General features: G+C 44.3%; 1 protein-coding gene across 1 annotated transcript in view; it reads left to right on the top strand.

Annotated features, from left to right (window-relative positions):
* The first annotated feature begins 206 nt into the window (after positions 1 to 206).
* Positions 207 to 17,515, top strand: part of kat6a (K(lysine) acetyltransferase 6A) — a 44,780-nt gene continuing 27,471 nt past the window's right edge. The window contains 2 exon segments of the mRNA XM_034148512.1: positions 207 to 403; positions 2,007 to 3,524. Of these exon segments, the coding sequence (XP_034004403.1) occupies positions 2,772 to 3,524 (753 nt within the window). The 5' untranslated portion in view covers positions 207 to 403; positions 2,007 to 2,771.

Below are 17,515 nucleotides of genomic sequence, written 5' to 3'. Positions count from 1 at the left end.
ATGCAGACTCTCCCTTGAATCTCAGAATGCGAGAACACCTATCGACTCTTTTTATTTTTTTCCTTCCTCCAGCACCACCACCATCTGTCCCTTTCTTCCATTTCATGTGCTCCAGCAATATCCACACCCCTCTCATAGCAACAGCACCCCCCCGCCTCCCCCATGCGTCTTGCAGTGAATTTTCCCTCCCCTGGATCTTCTTCTCGCACCATGCAGACGGTCCCTTGGCCCTGCCTGACGGTTCTCTGTTCCCCCCTCCCCCACCTCCGCGCTCCTGTTTCACTCAAAGATGGCGTCGGCTCTAGAACCCCTGCTCTGTGGCTGCATTTTTTAGCCTTGTTGTTGTCTCCATTACGCACGATTTTTGGCACCTTCTCCGCGGCGGTTGGACACTGAATTCCCGGTGAGTAGCAGCGGACGCCGGATGGGAGATCTAAGCGGTTTTTTTACACGGTGTGCTTTACTTCCCCTTTGGATACCAGAACCGGGACCACCAGCTCGGGCTTTTCTGGGGGGAACCGCGAGAGGGAGAGAGGGGTACGGAGGGGATGATGATCGCGGAGGTGGGTGTGGGGGGTTACGGAGGAGGAAAAGGAGGCCTATATCATCGGCTCCAGCGGCCTTGTGTTCACCGTACCGCAGGCTGTGTGGTTACGTGGGAGGGAGGAAGTCAGCGAGTCTAAGCGGGCTCCTCGCCCAGAGAAAAGGGCTAACAAGGAGGCCGTTTAGCATGTAGTGCTGCAGACTCTCTATTTTCTCTGCACTTGCCCGCTAGCCGCGATGGCCGTCTGTAAGTTGCATTGTGCCCTTTTACAAGGCCGCGGTTTACCGTTTATATCTGAATGACATTCAAAAGGAGATTGTTTCCCTCGGTTGGATGCTCAGTGTTGTCTGAAATATTACTTAAAGGGGGAAACCTTTGCATTTGGAGCCGGAGCACAGGCTAACTGCTCGTTTCAGGCTGTTTACGTTTCAGTAACATTACCGTAACGTTAGCTCGGTGGCTAGCTTCTACCGTTAGCTCGCTAAACAACAGCAGTAAGCGGGAAGGCTTGTTGTCAGACACTGAGCAACATCATATCATATCAGAGAGAGTAAATAGCAAAGCAGGAGACAGTTTGGCAATGCGGCAATTGAATTAGCTCTGTTTTTTTTGGCTAGCATCTCAGCTAATGTTTGCTAACAGTCTGTGTTTTGACTGCATCATGTTTACCTTAGCAACCCAACTGGCCCTATGGTCAACTTGCAAGTGAAGTTTTTAGGAAGAGGTTGTTTACCTTTTTATACAGGGTAATTTCCATCATGTTATAACACACGTGTGCCATTTTAGTGGTTGTTTAGGGGTATGCTCATTCACCTGTTCGACTACTCTTGCTGTTGCATATAAGAGTTGTATGGTGCATAAAAAACATTATCAAGCTGTGTAACAGTAGTCAGATTCTTCCTCTTCTTAATTTACAGTTTTTTGGTAGTGCTTAACCAAACTACCTAGTGCTTGTTAAGGACATGCATGATGTCTACCTTACCAACCCAACAAGCCCTATGGTCAACTTGCAAGTGAACCTTTTACGATGATGTTGTTTACCTTTTTATACATGATAATTTCCATCATGTTAAGACACACCTGTGCCATCTTTAGTGGTTGTTTATGGTTTATGGTCATAATGTTACCAGTTTGTTGTTATTATATATAGGTTCTATGTTTCATAAAAAACATTATCAAGCTGTGTAACAGTAGTAATATTCTTTCTCTTCTTAATTCCCAGTTTTTTTGGTAGTGCGCAAACGTCCTAGTGCTTTTTAAGGACATGCATGGCTTTGTTTATACATATGTGAGGGACAGTATGTGATGTTTATAACAATTATTTATGTTATCTGTTTCTCATTCAAACGCATCATCCTTTAAAGACTTAACTTTATCGGTTTATGCTTACTACTTCATCAAAATGTTTGGGTTTTTCTGGAAGATTTTTGCTAACCTTTGTCTTTGTGTGTTTTCTGTGCAGGGTTTGACAGCTACTGAAGTGCAAAAGGCGGGAAGGTGATCAGTCGTGGCTGATCCCTGGGGTGAGATATCTGTTCCGTCCCAGAGCTGAGAATCCCAGACTGCTGGAAGAGTAAAAGCAAGCAAGAAACGACAAGGAGGAAACGTGGAATCAGAAAATAGTTCCTGTCGTGTGGAATGTTATAATCTACAGACTGCATTGCCCTCATCGTAATCATTGAAACACAAATTTCATTTCTTGGATACCATGATCTTCTTTCCTGACTTGCATTGAGAATTGGTTAGTTTGCCGGTGGCAGGAAACTGACCTATCAGGTTTTATTGTCTTTGTAAAGGTGTTTTGCTACAAGTGGGAACACCAACATTTCAAAGCCCTTATCGCCAAGATCTACTCTACCCTTCTTTGTGTGCTGTGGGAGTTTACGTTGCTAACAGACCTGCAACTTCCTCCACTCCCCCTGCCTCTCGCCAGGGACCTTCACCTGGCTGGGAGTGGGTGGTGAGTGGACGGCATTTTACTGGGTGGAGGGTTTGCTCGGGGCTGTGCTATGGTTAACTGCTCATCACCGTGTTGCTCATACTCAGCCTCTGAGGGACTCTCTGTGCGTCCCCAGGACAAGGGATAGTACGCAGACAGAGGGCAAAAGAGAAGGAGGAGGCGGCGCTACGGCGCAGGCCAGGAGTCTCCTTGGCTTACAGTTCCTTTTTTGTGTTTGGGTCATTGCGGTGAGGCTTCAGGGCCCCTGCACCCACCCTGACTGCAACCATGGTGAAACTGGCCAACCCAACGTACACCCAATGGATCCTAGAGGCCATCAAGAAGGTGAAGAAGCAGAAGCAGCGACCATCCGAGGAGCGCATTTGCAATGCGGTCAACATGTCCCATGGTTTGGACCGCAAAACTGTTTTGGAGCAGTTGGAGCTTAGCGTCAAGGATGGTACCATCCTTAAGGTCACAAACAAAGGTCTCAACTCCTACAAGGACCCTGACAACCCTGGACGCTTGGCTCTGCCCAAGCCCAAAGGTGGTGGCAGCTCTGGGGGAGGAGGAGGAGGAGGAGGAGGAGGTGGTGGTGGAGGAGGAGGAGGAGGAGGAGGAGGTGGAGGAGGAGGAGGTGGAGGTGGAGGAGGTGGAAGCAGCAGTGGAGGTGGTGGTGGTGGTAGTTCACACTCCCATTCGGTGAAGAAACCGGGACTCGAGTGGAACAAGTTGATAAAGCGGGCACTGGAAGGGCTCCATGAGCCTGGCGGCTCCTGCTTAAAGAACATTGAGCGCTTTCTCAAGTGCCAGGCTGATGTGGCGGCCTACCTTTCAGGCAGCGGCTCCATGGGGCCCGGCATCTTCCACCAGCAGCTGAGGGTGGCCCTGAAGAGGGCAGTGGCCCATGGACGCGTGGCCAAGCAGGGTCCCATGTTCCAGCTCATCAGCCGCAGCAGCAACAACCTGGATGACGGGACCGGGACGGTGTCTCTGGGATCACTGCCTCCTGTCCGGTTGTTGCCCCATGAGAAAGACAAGGTAATGTCTATACACACATCTACTTGAAACTCACATGTAAAGCTGTGTACATGCACATCACACTTACACACATTTAATAATACACATTTCATTATTGCGCAACTATCGGATGTTGCTGGTCAGCTGAGGTAGCAAAGTTTTATTGTACACATTACTCTAGAAAAAGATAAGTGGGTGGAAAGCACTTTGATCTGTTGGCATCACATTCATCAGATAAGATAACGGATATCCTGTTAAACAACACCAACTCTAGCCGAGAAAATAGTGACAATCTGCTGGCTCCTCAGTTAAAACTGTGGAGTAACAGAAAGAAAGCAAGTGGGATCTGTGGAAGTAACAGAAAACACTCTCTTTCTTTTTGCAATCCAATCAGCACTCTCTACTTACATAATAGCTGTTGCACACCCAGATTTGTCCAGATCTACCAGCTGGCAACACCCGAGACGTTGGCACTGTTTCTTCTCTCTTTCATTCAAATAGGTTGTGGCCTAGAGCGCTGTAATGTACTACAGCACAGTATGGGCACCGACTGTGTGATTGTTAGTTGTGAGTGTTCATGCAGCATATGGTGTTGTGGTTTCCAGCAGATAGCACATTGCAAAGTTATTTTAGTAGTGGCTGAGATGGGTGGAGCAACATCTGTAGGATCAGAAATATGCCAGTGAGGGTCTCTCTACAAAGTGGAGTCTGCATCTCTGTGTTCAAACATTATCCGTGGGGATACCAATCTCTCCTTATCGTTTACGGTCACATTTCAAATCAGAATCCTAAATTGTTCTTATATCAGTACATGTTTGTGCTTATTTCAGGGTCTAGTCTAATCCACTGTGTGCTAATGGATGCGGTGTGGCACATTTTGACGTGTAAAGTGTGGCTAAGATTATGGAGTTTCTATTTTTGGAAAAAGTAATATCAACTTCTTGCAATAATATAAACTGAAAAAGGCAAAAGTTCTACCGAAATTTGTATTTCTCAATTCTTAGTCACAGTTATACAACAAAAACTACCTGTTACACAAACAAAATGTTTTTTATGTCTCAAAACGCCAATTGTAAAAATGAATTGTACACAAAATAACACTATACATTTTATAATGGGAAATTTATCAGCAAATCCACAGAAATGTTTTTTAAATGACTTCTACTAGTAGCAATATCCAGGTTATTTGATAGAATCTTAGAAGATACAAATCTTGAATCCCATTCCCACCCATATTTATCAGATTGTGTTGGGGTGGACAGGGGTATCGGGTCAGAAAACATTAGAAAGACCTCACTGAACCAAGTGGGTAGGCGTTATATTTTTTGGGTGATTATGAGTGGCAGAATCTCAGGAGTGCCCGCCCTGGTCCAGACGAGGAACATCAGAGAGGTGATGGGTGGGCGGCTGGTGGGCCAGTGTTCAGCAGACATGGAGGTCAGGGGGGAGAGTCACATGCCTCCCAGCCTCCTGTAGGGAGTGTGGACCAGCTGCAGTGGAGATGGCTGAGAGAAAGACAGGAAGAAAGGAACGGAGAGCAACTCAAGACAAGAGAGAGGTGGTGTGTAGTGCTGCCAGAGGAAGAGGACTGGATGACGCAAACTACAGGCCTCTGCAACCAGTAAGGAGAGAGGGAGAAGAAAGCAAGAGAGACAGAAAGAGGGAGAGGCAGACATGCAGGCGACAGAGGAGAGAGGAGACACACCCACTTCTGTAACCTGATCAGAGAGCAGCCGGCTGCTAACCTCTGCTTCTAAAGGGCCAGGGACATATGTACACACACATTAAACCATTCAACTGCATTCAAAAGGGGAAACGCCGAATGGCACGGACATAAACACTAATTAAGTGCGTTCTGACACGAGACCACACATCGCATGTCATAAATCCCCTTCTCTAGATGCCTGCAGACGTGCGCACACGCATTCTAACAACCAGCATGTAAATAAACCCGTTGGAGCTACTATGTGCCAGCATAGTGGCCCATCATTGGCTCGTGTGTCACTCGGGTTATCAGACAGCCAGCAGATCTTAAGGAAACTAAAGCAGCCTTAAACACTGTTTTGACTGGCTCCTGGCTTTACCTGGCCCCTGTGTGTGTGTGTTTGTGTGTGGACAAGTCTGTGCAGCTACAGAAGCACATGCACACATGAAGTAGGATTAGCCCAGAGAGCAGGCTGCAGTCACATGGGGTCGGCCTAACACAGTGGCCGTTTCTCAATGTCGAGTATACCTGCTGCAGAGCCACTATTTCAAGTGTACTACGTCACCGAGTGGCGCCGAAGGACTGTTTAAATGCATGTTAAATGCCCAGCATTCGGCGCCACTCCATGACGTAGTATACTTGAAATAGTGGCTCTGCAGCAGGTATACTCGACATTGAGAAACGGCCACTGACCTGCTTGGCTGCAGATGGCCGACTCTTAAGACAAACGGAGATCAAACTCCTCTGTCTTCTGACTCAGCTACCGATCGGCCCGATCCTCTGCCTCACAAACCATATGGGAACACAAACAAAGTAATGCATTCCTCACTGTGGTTATTAAAGAAGAGTGAGTTAATACATAGGTGACTTCACAAGAGCTGCAGAGATACATCGATTGTTATCGGGCAAATAATAACTGAATCAAGAACATAATCCACAATAAGAACAAGTGTTGGTAGCAGCCCTACTTCACATTGCACCAGTAAGTAGGACATTCTGTATATTCAAACCTATTGTTGTCATAGAAGGAGCTTGAGCACAACAAAATCCCACCCTGTTGCATCAGTGAAATTGTGCACCAGTCAAATATTTCAAATGAATGTGTGGACATGAACAGGGAGATTTTCCTTTTGTTTGTGAGTCTCGTCATCTTCGGGCTAGATGGGGCATGCGGAATTGACATTTCCGTCTGGCATTCACACAAGCCTGTTTATCCCTCCTCGCTGCTTCTTTCTTTTGATGTTGCCTTCCTATCTCTCTCCAGAGGATGCAACCTTATTGCGGCTCAATCACGTGTGTCTGTTGGTGTGTTGTCGCTTGATGTATCTGTTAGTCTCTTCGAGTGACATATGCGTCAAAGAGATATAAACTGTGCGTGCGTGGAAGACAGAGTCGATGTTGCATGATCGCTCTCCTCCGTTCTCCCACTCTTCCAGCGCTGCATCATTGCCATATTGCCCCGCATGATTGCTAACAGTTATGATTTCCCAAGTAAAGGGCGAGAGTGTGTGTGTGTGTGTGTGTGTGTGTGTGTGTGTGTGTGTGTGTGTGAGAGTGAGTGAAGGCAGTGAGGAGGGGGGGAATGAAAACAAATAGCTAAGCACTGGCTTTGACCCCATTTGCGAGGAGATTTGTGTACTCAACACGCTTATATTTGTGTCTGAGCGCTCCATTCAAACGGGGTCCCAGACCCAATTTCTGTCTCCCCCCTTCTCACCCTAATAGCGTGCCAATGCCAGGTCATGAAGGGGGAGTTGAATGGGAGAGAGAAGTCAACCAGGGGTCATGGATATATAGATGGCAAACCTCATTGCCTCCCTGAGCGCCCGTTAGCAATATGAGGCTACGGCCATTAGGTGGGATGGGCTCGATGCTGAGCCTTTGTGTGTATATCCATGTGGGTATATAGTTGTGTGTGTGTGTGTGCACGTGTGTGTGTGTGTGTGTGTATGTTCGTCCCGTCATAATAGGCAAGAGAAATCTCCCTGCCCTGCGGTTGCCCTCTCCTCAACAGCTGGAGCGGGGTGAACCAGAGTTCTCGATGTCGACGAGTGGTGTCACGGCGAGGACGTGTGAAAAAAGTGGCGCGTGAAAACATACACACCCTCATTCTCCTTGTCTGCTGGTACACAGTGTTGTGTCTGTGTCGATTTCCCTCCAACACGTCCCACTGACCCAACATCTCACAGCTACTGGTTCCTTTTGGTGATGGTAGCTGACACAATAAACACTTTTGCTTAAGTTGGATATTATGCCCATGACATTAAGTCTTAAAGCGATATTGTAATTTTAAGAAAATGTCATGCAACTTATATCATGATAATATAGTAACAACATAATGCACCCTTTCAAAGAGCAATGAACTGGAATAAAATGGAATCTTTGGCCCCGCTAACAAAAATGTGCCATGTCTTGACTTTATATAGGCTTACATTTGACATTAGTATCTAAACAAACATAGCATGTAAAGACAACACGCAATATGTACGTAGGTGAATTCATTCACAAGTAACTTATTCATTAGAGCTGCAGAAATTAAGCAATTTGTTGTAAACTATTGAATTGAGAGCCAACTATTTTGAGTAATTCTGTAAAGAATATGAATATGGTGTCTTGACTCTTATATGACAGTTTATTCTGTTGGCTCAAATGTGACATTGTAAGGTAAACAAACATGCAGGTAAACACAACGGGCATTACCAAGGTCAGCTAAAATGGTCGAGTTCATGTCCATGTATCGTCCACAAGTCGATACCATTATTACCACGAGAGGCCTAAGAGCTGCAACATTAGGCTTATTATGATCCATAATGGATATATTTACCAGCTGTGATTCATTCCACTGTTCCAGTATTGGATCAACCCCTTCTTGTGTCTAACATCACACACACTACCTCTGCTTGTGTTTGTCTCAAGGTGAAGACATCATGTAGTGTCACTCGGAGGACCGTGAATACAAAATGCCCTCGGACATCGATTATATGCCTTAGGGGCAACCTGCTTTTCTTCGTCTGTTCCTCGTCTGTTTACCCTTCCCATCCCCCTGTTTGCTGCTACATCTTGTCATGTAGTCACAGGAGAGGATTTCTTATGTTGGATGGATGGAAACATTCTCAGGGTCAGCACCACCACACCACAGGAATGCTGGGAAAGTGACTAAGCTGGGTGCGATGAAATGGTCTCCCTTGACAGTCAGCTTGACTTTCAGATTTTGGACCGATCCATTTTTGAAGTTGGAGGCAAAGTTGTAGCTGTTCTTTGTTTCTGCCTCCAGTTACTGCAGAGCCCTGGCCTCAGTTGACCCGATATTATTTGTATTATAAGTTGTTCCACTCTCCGATGGCACCAGCTTCAGATGAATGCCTCAATGCTTCCACTGACCCAGCTCTTAAAGGACATTTAGTGGTACACGTACGCAAAGAAATGGAAGAACTGGAGGATTCATTTCTTTAAAGGGTCAGTTCACACAAATCGTGATGAACACTTTTTCTTCATCACCTTTAGAGGTGTCTTGCCTGGTGTGCTTTTGTGTGCTTTTCATCATATATGCAGTGATGGGAATGCATGCCTGAAATCAATGCTTTCCGGTAGTTTCACATCTGAAAGACACAATGCTATACCCATGCGTTGTTCTATCATTAAGTGTTCATTGTGGAACATGGCAGCAGTTCTGTGCGGTATACCCTTTCATACCCAATACTGTGCTTTTTATACCGTATGATGTGATTTTTTTAATATACCGCAATACCATTGAAAAGTGGCGAAGGGCGCTTGAGCGGTACGGCAGTGAAAGGAGTCCCCTGGGGAGGATTTAAATGTGCACTCTGCAGTTTCAGGTGAAGGGGGGGGGATTTGTTTACATTTTCAAATGGTGCTTTTGTTGTTAGTTGTTTTGTTATGTGGTTCGCAAAGTTTGCACAATAAAATAGTTTACATTTTGCAGTTGTTTCATGCATTCTGAACCAAATAAGACTCATGAGGACCCCCACTGATCGGGGTTTTTTTTTTTTGTGGGGCCTAAACGTAAATTTCCATTCATTGAAAAAATAAATAACTACTGTGATACCGTTATAATTTGGAAAACTACCGTGATATGAGGTTTTTTTTGTCATACCGCCCAGCCCTAGCAGCAGTACTCCATGTACCCCATTTACCTAAATCATTTCAGGAATCAATAATGATTGATAACATCTTTAAATTCAGTTCCTTTCACCACATACATACTGCTGTTGCTGTGTCACTTAGTTTACTTGCATTGCTGTTACTACTATTTTAGCCATAGTTGTGTACTTATTTATCTTTAATTTCATTTAATTACTAATATGTGCACTATTCAAATTATGCTGTATCACTCTACACATCCCCACTGTGGGACTAATAAAGGATTTCTTTCTTTCTTTTAAAGTTATCCTGTGACATTATATACAATCGTTGGAAATGTAATTTGTCTGGCCAAAAGTGAAAAATTACATTTGAAATCTGTTCCAGAAACGCTGTCCCTACTTTATCCAAAGACAATCCACAGAACTTTCTGTTACTACTGAACATCTGGACTTTGTCTTTCAGAAGTAATTAGGATCACACACACAGTCAAACTGTCTAGCTCCATTCAGGACTCTGTGTTAATTCACCAGTAGTAGCTTTTGCAGTAGCCATCATTCTCTTTCCAGTAAAGTAGTCCCCTATTAGCTGCGTAAGGGCTTCGAGTGTATAGAAACAGCATCAGTAGTAGTGTCAGCGCCGGGGGGGGCACTTACCTCCAGCACACCGGTGTGACTGTGATGTGAATGGCACTTGGCATGGGAAGTGTAGTTGTGTGAGGCGTAGCGTATGGCTAAGCTCACCACCCCACAAATGGAGCCAATGTGTTGAGCAGCTGTGGAAGTGACGGCTGGAGCTCAGCCAGTCTGCCCCCCCACTCCGTTTGATGCAGTGATTTAGCTCTGTGCTCCCTGGCTAACCTCCACTGTAATGGAGGGGGACGCTAAGCTGAAGGGGGGGGGGACGTTGGCACAACACACGGTCTTCCTCGGGTTGTTGTAGATGGCACATTACAATGTAGGCCAGTTCCTTTAAAGGTCACCTATTATGCAAAATACATGATATGTTGTCATAACGATTTGTTGGCTTGTGTAACCATTAGCCAATCACCAACCAAGGTAACCCCCCCCCCACCTTATCAACTGAATCTCCTCCTAGAGCACCATTGTGTTCTTTTTAACCAAATATCTCTCAGAGGGGCGTGGGGAGGGGCTCCTTATTTTCATCTAAAGTAACAGACAGAGAATCAGCACTTTTGAAACAGGGCTGAAACAGAGGGGATTATGGGATGCTGCAATGATCTGTTTGGTGTTTCAGCCAATCAGAGACAGGCTCTGTATATATCTGAGACCTGTGATATATTGATGAAAAACAGTATAATAGGGGACCTTCAGCGTCGCTCTGCTGCAGGTCAACTGATGTTACTTGAATATCCGTCAGTGGTGGAATGTAATGAATAAACTTATTTAAGTAACATTTGAGGTACTTTGACTTTACCTGAGTATTTTCATTTTATGCTACTTTAAATGTCTACTCATTTTTGTTGCTAATATTGTACTTTCAATATCTCATTATTTGAGTAAATGCCTCAATACTGATATTGTTGGGGTTTACCATTGCTCCCCAAAAATATTTACACAATGGGATTTTGATATAATAAAGAGAAATGTCAATATAAGGACTAAGCAGGTAAAGGCACTAGATTACATTACATTACATTACATGTTACTTGTTAGACGCTTTTATCCAAAGCGACTTACACATAGGGATGTCCCGATCACCTTTTTTTGCTCCCGATCCGATTCCGATCATTTGATTTTGACAATCTGCCGATACCGATTTTTCCCGATCAGATCTTTATGCAATGCATTAAGAGAAAAAAAAGGTAACAGATAACGGCTGGTCATCCAACGCGATGAATTCAGCTATCTTGGCTGTTATTTTTTTGGCCAGTGTAACAGTGAAAACACTGTTCTGGGGCAGTTTCTCTTTCCTTTTAAAAGTCTCTGAAAGTGTCGTTGTTTCCGTGCCTTTACCTGAGTGGCCGCTGTGTACTCGTTGTGTTGTTGTTGGTGTTTGTATTAGATTGGTCGTGTTGAACGTAGCTCTGTTCTTTCCACCACGCGGATCCTCCGCCTTGCAAACATTGCATCTGGCTGTTACACTGCCTTCGCTTTCAATTTTATAGTACTTCCAAACTCCTGACATTTTCTCTGTCCCGACTCCCGAGTCACCAGCTGAACGTAGCCTCTCGTTAGCTTACTGCTACTATTAGACACTGCGCCCGCTCTGTTGCCAGATTTGAGAGAAATAAGCAACCAGGTCGATGAAAACAAGCCCAAAAGAAGCAACACATACATGATGTTGTGTAATTTTAAACCAAAACTAAGGCCTCAGGATGACTTTAAGACGTGAACATGGTCATTTTTGTTTTGTAACATTCAATAAAATAATAAAAATATTTTTATAAAAAAAAATAAAAAATTCCCGATCCCCGATTCTTTTCTCCCGATTCCGATCTTTTTAAAATCACGTGATCGGCTCCGATCCCCGATCACGTGATCGGATCGGGACATCTCTACTTACACACATTCTATACTGTGGACAATCCCCACAGGAGCAATTTGGGGTGACGCGTCTTGCCCAGGGACACAACGACATGCTGACTGCAGTGGGACTCGAACTTGCTACCCCATGATTCGAAGTCCAGCCACTATCCACTGACCCACTGTCGCCACTAGATAAAAAGAAACTTACATATTACATAATTTTACTGCAATGCAGCCTTTAAAACAAGCAAAAACACCACTCACGATATCTCAATCTAAGACTTTATAAGGATATCGATGGAACATTGCCCAGCATTTCCTGTTTCTCTGTATAAAAACGTGACAATGGTGCATTAAGATGTGTTTCTTGACTGCCAGTGCATCTAATGACTATAAGTGCAAATGTGTTTGTGTGTTTGCTGCTCGCTGTGTCCTGAAACAGTGATCAATGAGTTTGTGTTGGAGGTGGAGGCGGCCATAGAGAAAGTGATGTAGTGGTAGTGGTGGTGGGGGTGGGGGGGCTGAGATTGGGCTCCCATGTTAATGAGATCCTTGACTTGAGACGAGACAAGGACAACAGCAACGCTTTTCCCTCTTTCTCTTTTCTCCCATTGCCTTTCATCCTTCCTCCTCCTCCTCCCCCCTTTCTCCCTCTCCCTTCGTCCTTCCTCCATTGTTCTCTCTTTCTGTCTCGCTCTCCTGTCCTCTGTCTTTGACTAGCAGAAGCCAGTGTATAAAGGGGAAACCAGGCCACCTCTAGTTGTTTTCTAAATCCTATTATCTCTCTGCACTCGCTCTCAGACAATGCTGCACGTTGCCTCAAGTCTTCATTTCGACCATTTTGGAAACTAAACAACGATCTTGGCCAATACTTACTTCAATATGACCATTGCTTCCAGGTGTAAAAAATATATCGATGCACTTGATCATGATAATGTGTTTTCCAATACTGTATTGCTCCTCAAAAAAGCTGTAGATTTGATCTTAGGTTTCCTTTTTTAATTTGGATTTAATGCATTTGGTGGTGTTTTCTTTCCAGAATAACGATTTCACTACAATTAGATTTTAAAAACGGCAATATGTCTCCTTGCCTGCTCTGTGTGATGATGCACATCTTGTCTCAGGTCCCAAGAAATCTAATCATTTTTACGTTAGCAACTTTCCTACGGCTCAAGTGTGGGAACATTTTGGGTTCAAGCTTAGTTGATATGTTGTTACTTTGCACTTTTTACTCAGAAAAGTCCATAACTATTGAGAAGCTGGATTTGAAGTATATTTCCTCTTAAGGAATTAATGACTTTCTAAACCCCTGAGCCAAACTATTTATTGCGGCTATAGAAAGCTAAAAAAGCTAGTTTAGCTTTAGTTAGTTCTAAGTGGTGCAGTTTGAGAATGTACAACTGTCCCAGTCTCCTCTGATGTTACGGCCCGTCCACACAGCAGCGTTAAAAAAATCTTGGAGGTGGGCGTATCTGAAGCTTGGGGATTTTTTGCGAGCAAGGCACCAACAACCAATCACATGAATCTCCCGCCCCCGACATACAAAGCAAAAAAGCCCGAAGTAAACTGGATATAAACTCCCCAAACAGGCGAAAACATACCACTGTCTCTGCCACCTCCCTCCATGCCTGGCTCCTCCGGTTTATATCCCGGTAGGTAAATAGGGTCTGGTCATAAAGCACCGGGTGATTCCCTACCGCTAATTTCTCCTCCATTTTTTGGAATATGAGGAAATGACCTGCGGTATGTCTCTCCCAGCATACACGCGGTTTGATTGGCTAGCGCTTGAACTGTCAGATTTGCATACACGGGATTTGATTGGCTGACGCTTCCACCTCAGCTTCAAAACTTGAACATTGCTCAACTTTGAATCCTGAAAATCTCCGCTCTGCTGCCCACAATGCAGTTCGGCGAAAAGTGAGGCAAAGTGACGTCACCCCATTCAAAGTGAATGGGCAGAAGCGTTCCAAGATTTTTTAATGCTGCTGTGTGGACGGGCTGTTACACTGCAACCTGCCTGTGAGACAGAGTCCAACCACACAGTCTGTGTGTCCAACACATGTCCTGCAACACACACGCTACAGCTGCCCTGCTGCTCACTGTTTGTAAAAGGAAATAAATAGTATTTTCATTTCAATAATGTCCTTTCTATACCCTGCTTGATAAACAATACTGACATCCCTGTGCTCCTCCGAGTTTGGGGGTCCCGGGATGTGAGGACAGCGCGAGGACACAGACAGGGAGGCTGCTTTACTTCATGAAGGAAATGGCGGTCAATATTACAGCATAGGAGCCAAAGAGCTTAATAATCTTCATTAGGTGTTAGAGAAAGAACATGACAAAGATGAGGCTGTTAAACGGGCTGCGGATCCGCTGTGTAGAAAGAGAGAGAGAGAGAGACGCTGAGCCGCAGCGATCAGCTGGTCCGGAGCAGAGAGAGAGAGAGAGAGCTGCGGTCCCGGACGATCGGACGTGTGCCTTTTCGCTGATGAGTGAAAAATACGACATAATAAAAACACAGAGACCTTAAATATGGCTCCTAAACTATTATTTAAGCGCACTTTATGTTGAGAAATCATTATCTTTTATCGTGTGGTTTTATTTGTTTTATTTAGTGAGGATATTGGGGATACAATAATTGAGGATAAAAATGTCACATTCTAATGTCTGAGTATTATTATTAACACTGAAAAGTTCACTGCTCGTTTAAAAGGGTGTGTTTACATCCTAATGTTCTTATAGTACCGGTACATCAGTGGCATCAAATGGACAATTATCGTCTAACAAAGTAGTGAATATACGGGCTTAATTAGAGCTCAATTTGCAGTGAGCCTAGGGTACTTTCACCTGTCTGTGTGTGTGTGTAGTAGGTGTGTGTTTCTGTGTCAGACATGTTTGTTTGGCGGTCCTTGTCCTCCCAGCTGTTGCTAACAGTTGCCACAAGGCGTGTCTCTTAGGCTCAGAACAACATTTTGTTCCTGAGCGCTCAATAACGTAGGAAAAAGGCGAGCACATGCCAAAGCGTGAACACACAGGCTTAAAAAAGACACGCACACATACATCCACACACAGATATTAAGTCGAATTACTCTTAGCTGCCAGTCAATGTGGGACATTTCTAGAGCGATGTTGTGTTGTAGAGGTAGAAACATCTCTCAGGAGGAATTTAAGGATTGTGTTTCACCGTTCCAATATCCCTGTCGTGAAGGGAGGATTAGCTTTTCATGTTTTAGTATCTACTGGGGATTAATTTACAGTGGCAGCCAGTAACTGAAGCCTCACTGTAACGTGTGTGTGTAAGAGGCGACTCTCTCACTCTCTCCTGTTTACTGGAGCGCTCACAGGGCGAGAGCAGTTGACCTCCTCTGGCGGGGAAGGGGTTAAGCGTCAGGAATGATGGAGGTGTTGGTCGCACGCAGGCTGCTGCTGCACATTTTCTCTCTTTCTTTACACTTTCCATTTCCCTCACTCTCCTGCCCTCTGGGTTCTTATTTTTCTCTTCACTCTGTCTTTTTTCACACTTCTTTTTTTCTTGCTGCCGACTTACATTTGTCTTCAGTGACTTTGTTTGGTTTGTTTTGCAGCGCAGTGAAGCTGTTTTCATTATGCTTTCAGGTCCTTTCGAACACATCTGCAGCAAACAGAGGCACCGATTTGTCGGTCGACAGATAAAATGATTGGCAACTATTTGTGTTCAGCCTCTCAAATATTGCGATTTCTTGCTTATCTTGGTTTGATATCATATTAAACTAAACATGTCTGGGTTTTGAACTGACACATTCGGTTATTTAAAGACACCAGCTTGGCAATTGAGGAACTGGGATGGACCATTTTCATTATCTTCTGACATATTGTAGACCTAAGTTTAATTAAAGGTAGGGTAGGTAAGTTTGAGAAACCGGCTCGAGATCGCTAGAATTTGAAAATACACAACCGGAGAAAATCTGCCACTTCCTTACAGAGCCCCTCCTCCAACACACACAAACGCGCACATGACCAATGAGGGCACGAGATAAGTTTGTGCACAGATGGAAGGCTGACAGGCAGGTAGGCCATCCAGTTATTTTAGCCGGGCCGGCTCAGATGATTGGTCGTGCTTTTTACAGTACTACGGCTTCAACAGATGAAATATTTTAATGGATTTTTTGTCAAAGCACTTAAGATATTCATTGCTATCGGGATGTTAAGAGCATTCCATGGAATATAACAAAAAGTGTATCTCGAGCCGGTTTCTCAAACTTACCTACCCCACCTTTAAGTAATGAGCGAATGATTAGGCGATAATGAGAACAATCTTGAATTGCAGCGTACAGTACAATCCAGTTTATCCTCACCACTCCGAATGCTTTTACCTGTAAGAATGTGAAATGGTTTCAGAAATAGAGAGCTTCCTCTCTGTGCTTATCTCTCCTCATCCTCTCTACAGCCCTTTTGTTTCTCATGCTCTCTCTGTCCCTGTGCTGTTAGCTGGGTGGTGGGGGGTGTTGGGGGGGAGTGTGAGTCAGAAGGAAATGAACCCAATAAATCACGCTGTGGTCCCTGTCTCCTACCTGCAGCTCTGAGCCTCACTCTGTTGTCCTGTGGAAACCTTGCAGCAGCATCCTCACTGAATGTCAAGTTGGGTTTTTTTATACATTTAAATAATTATTGGATTGTCCCCTGTGAGCTGAAGTGAATGTTATGACCTTAGGTGTGTGCCTTATTCAAGGTTTTTCATGATTTGTTTGAGAATAATGCACCTTTTTTAGTTAATACATTATTTCTACGGGCTATTCTCTAAATCCTTAGTAATTAATAGAAGTTATGCAGGTCCATGAACATATGTTGAGTACAATATGGAATTTGTCACTTTCATAAAAAACAAATAATCAGAATTAAAATCAGTAACTTCACATTTATTTGGAACATTTGACATTACGCACAATATAAAGTGTTCAAATGTAGTAGAATAATAAGGCTTTTTTTTCCCACTGATAAACAGAAAATCCGTTTTTCGTCCACACGCCATTTAGCTAGTGAATGATTCAATTTGTAGCACCACTGGCCGACGCTTAGCTCCATTGGTAGAGCTGAGGGCCCATTAACTGGGACATCAAGCTGAAGACCCTGGTCCATTTGCCTCATGTGATCCCCTCGCTCTCATGTGATCCCCTCTGTCTCATGTGATCCCATCTGTCTCATGTGATCCCCTCTGTCTCATGTGATCCCCTCTGTCTCATGTGATCCCATCTGTCTCATGTGATCCCCTCTGTCTCATGTGATCCCCTCTGTCTCATGTGATCCCATCTGTCTCCCCGTTTCAATACCGTCTAAACACAGAAGGCACTGGTTGCCCGAAAATATCTTTTAAAATAGTTTCTTACAAACCACTCATTAGATAACCATTCGTTTTTTGGGCAAATCTATTACCCACTTGCAATATTTTAAAAGCTTTTGGCTGTACAATTGAGAATACATTTGTGTCCTAAACATAAGTGTAAAACACAAACAGTGCTTTATATACTTCAAGTGTTTGAAGTTGTTGCTGAAGTTTTGTTGAGTTTCCTGAGGACTGAATAAAAAACTATCTTCAAGTCCTGGATTGGATTGCTGTTTGGTTAGACTTGTCCAATCTGGGACATTGTTGTTTTAAGGCTTTATATTCTGGTGTCTTTTAGTAGTCCTCTTCCAGTGTTTACTGCAGTCATGTGACCCGCTGCCATCAGTGTTATTGCTGA

This window comes from Trematomus bernacchii, unplaced genomic scaffold (assembly GCF_902827165.1).
Source record: "Trematomus bernacchii unplaced genomic scaffold, fTreBer1.1, whole genome shotgun sequence".
NCBI classification, from domain to species: domain Eukaryota; kingdom Metazoa; phylum Chordata; class Actinopteri; order Perciformes; family Nototheniidae; genus Trematomus; species Trematomus bernacchii.
This window is presented reverse-complemented; position numbering and strand designations above follow the sequence as displayed.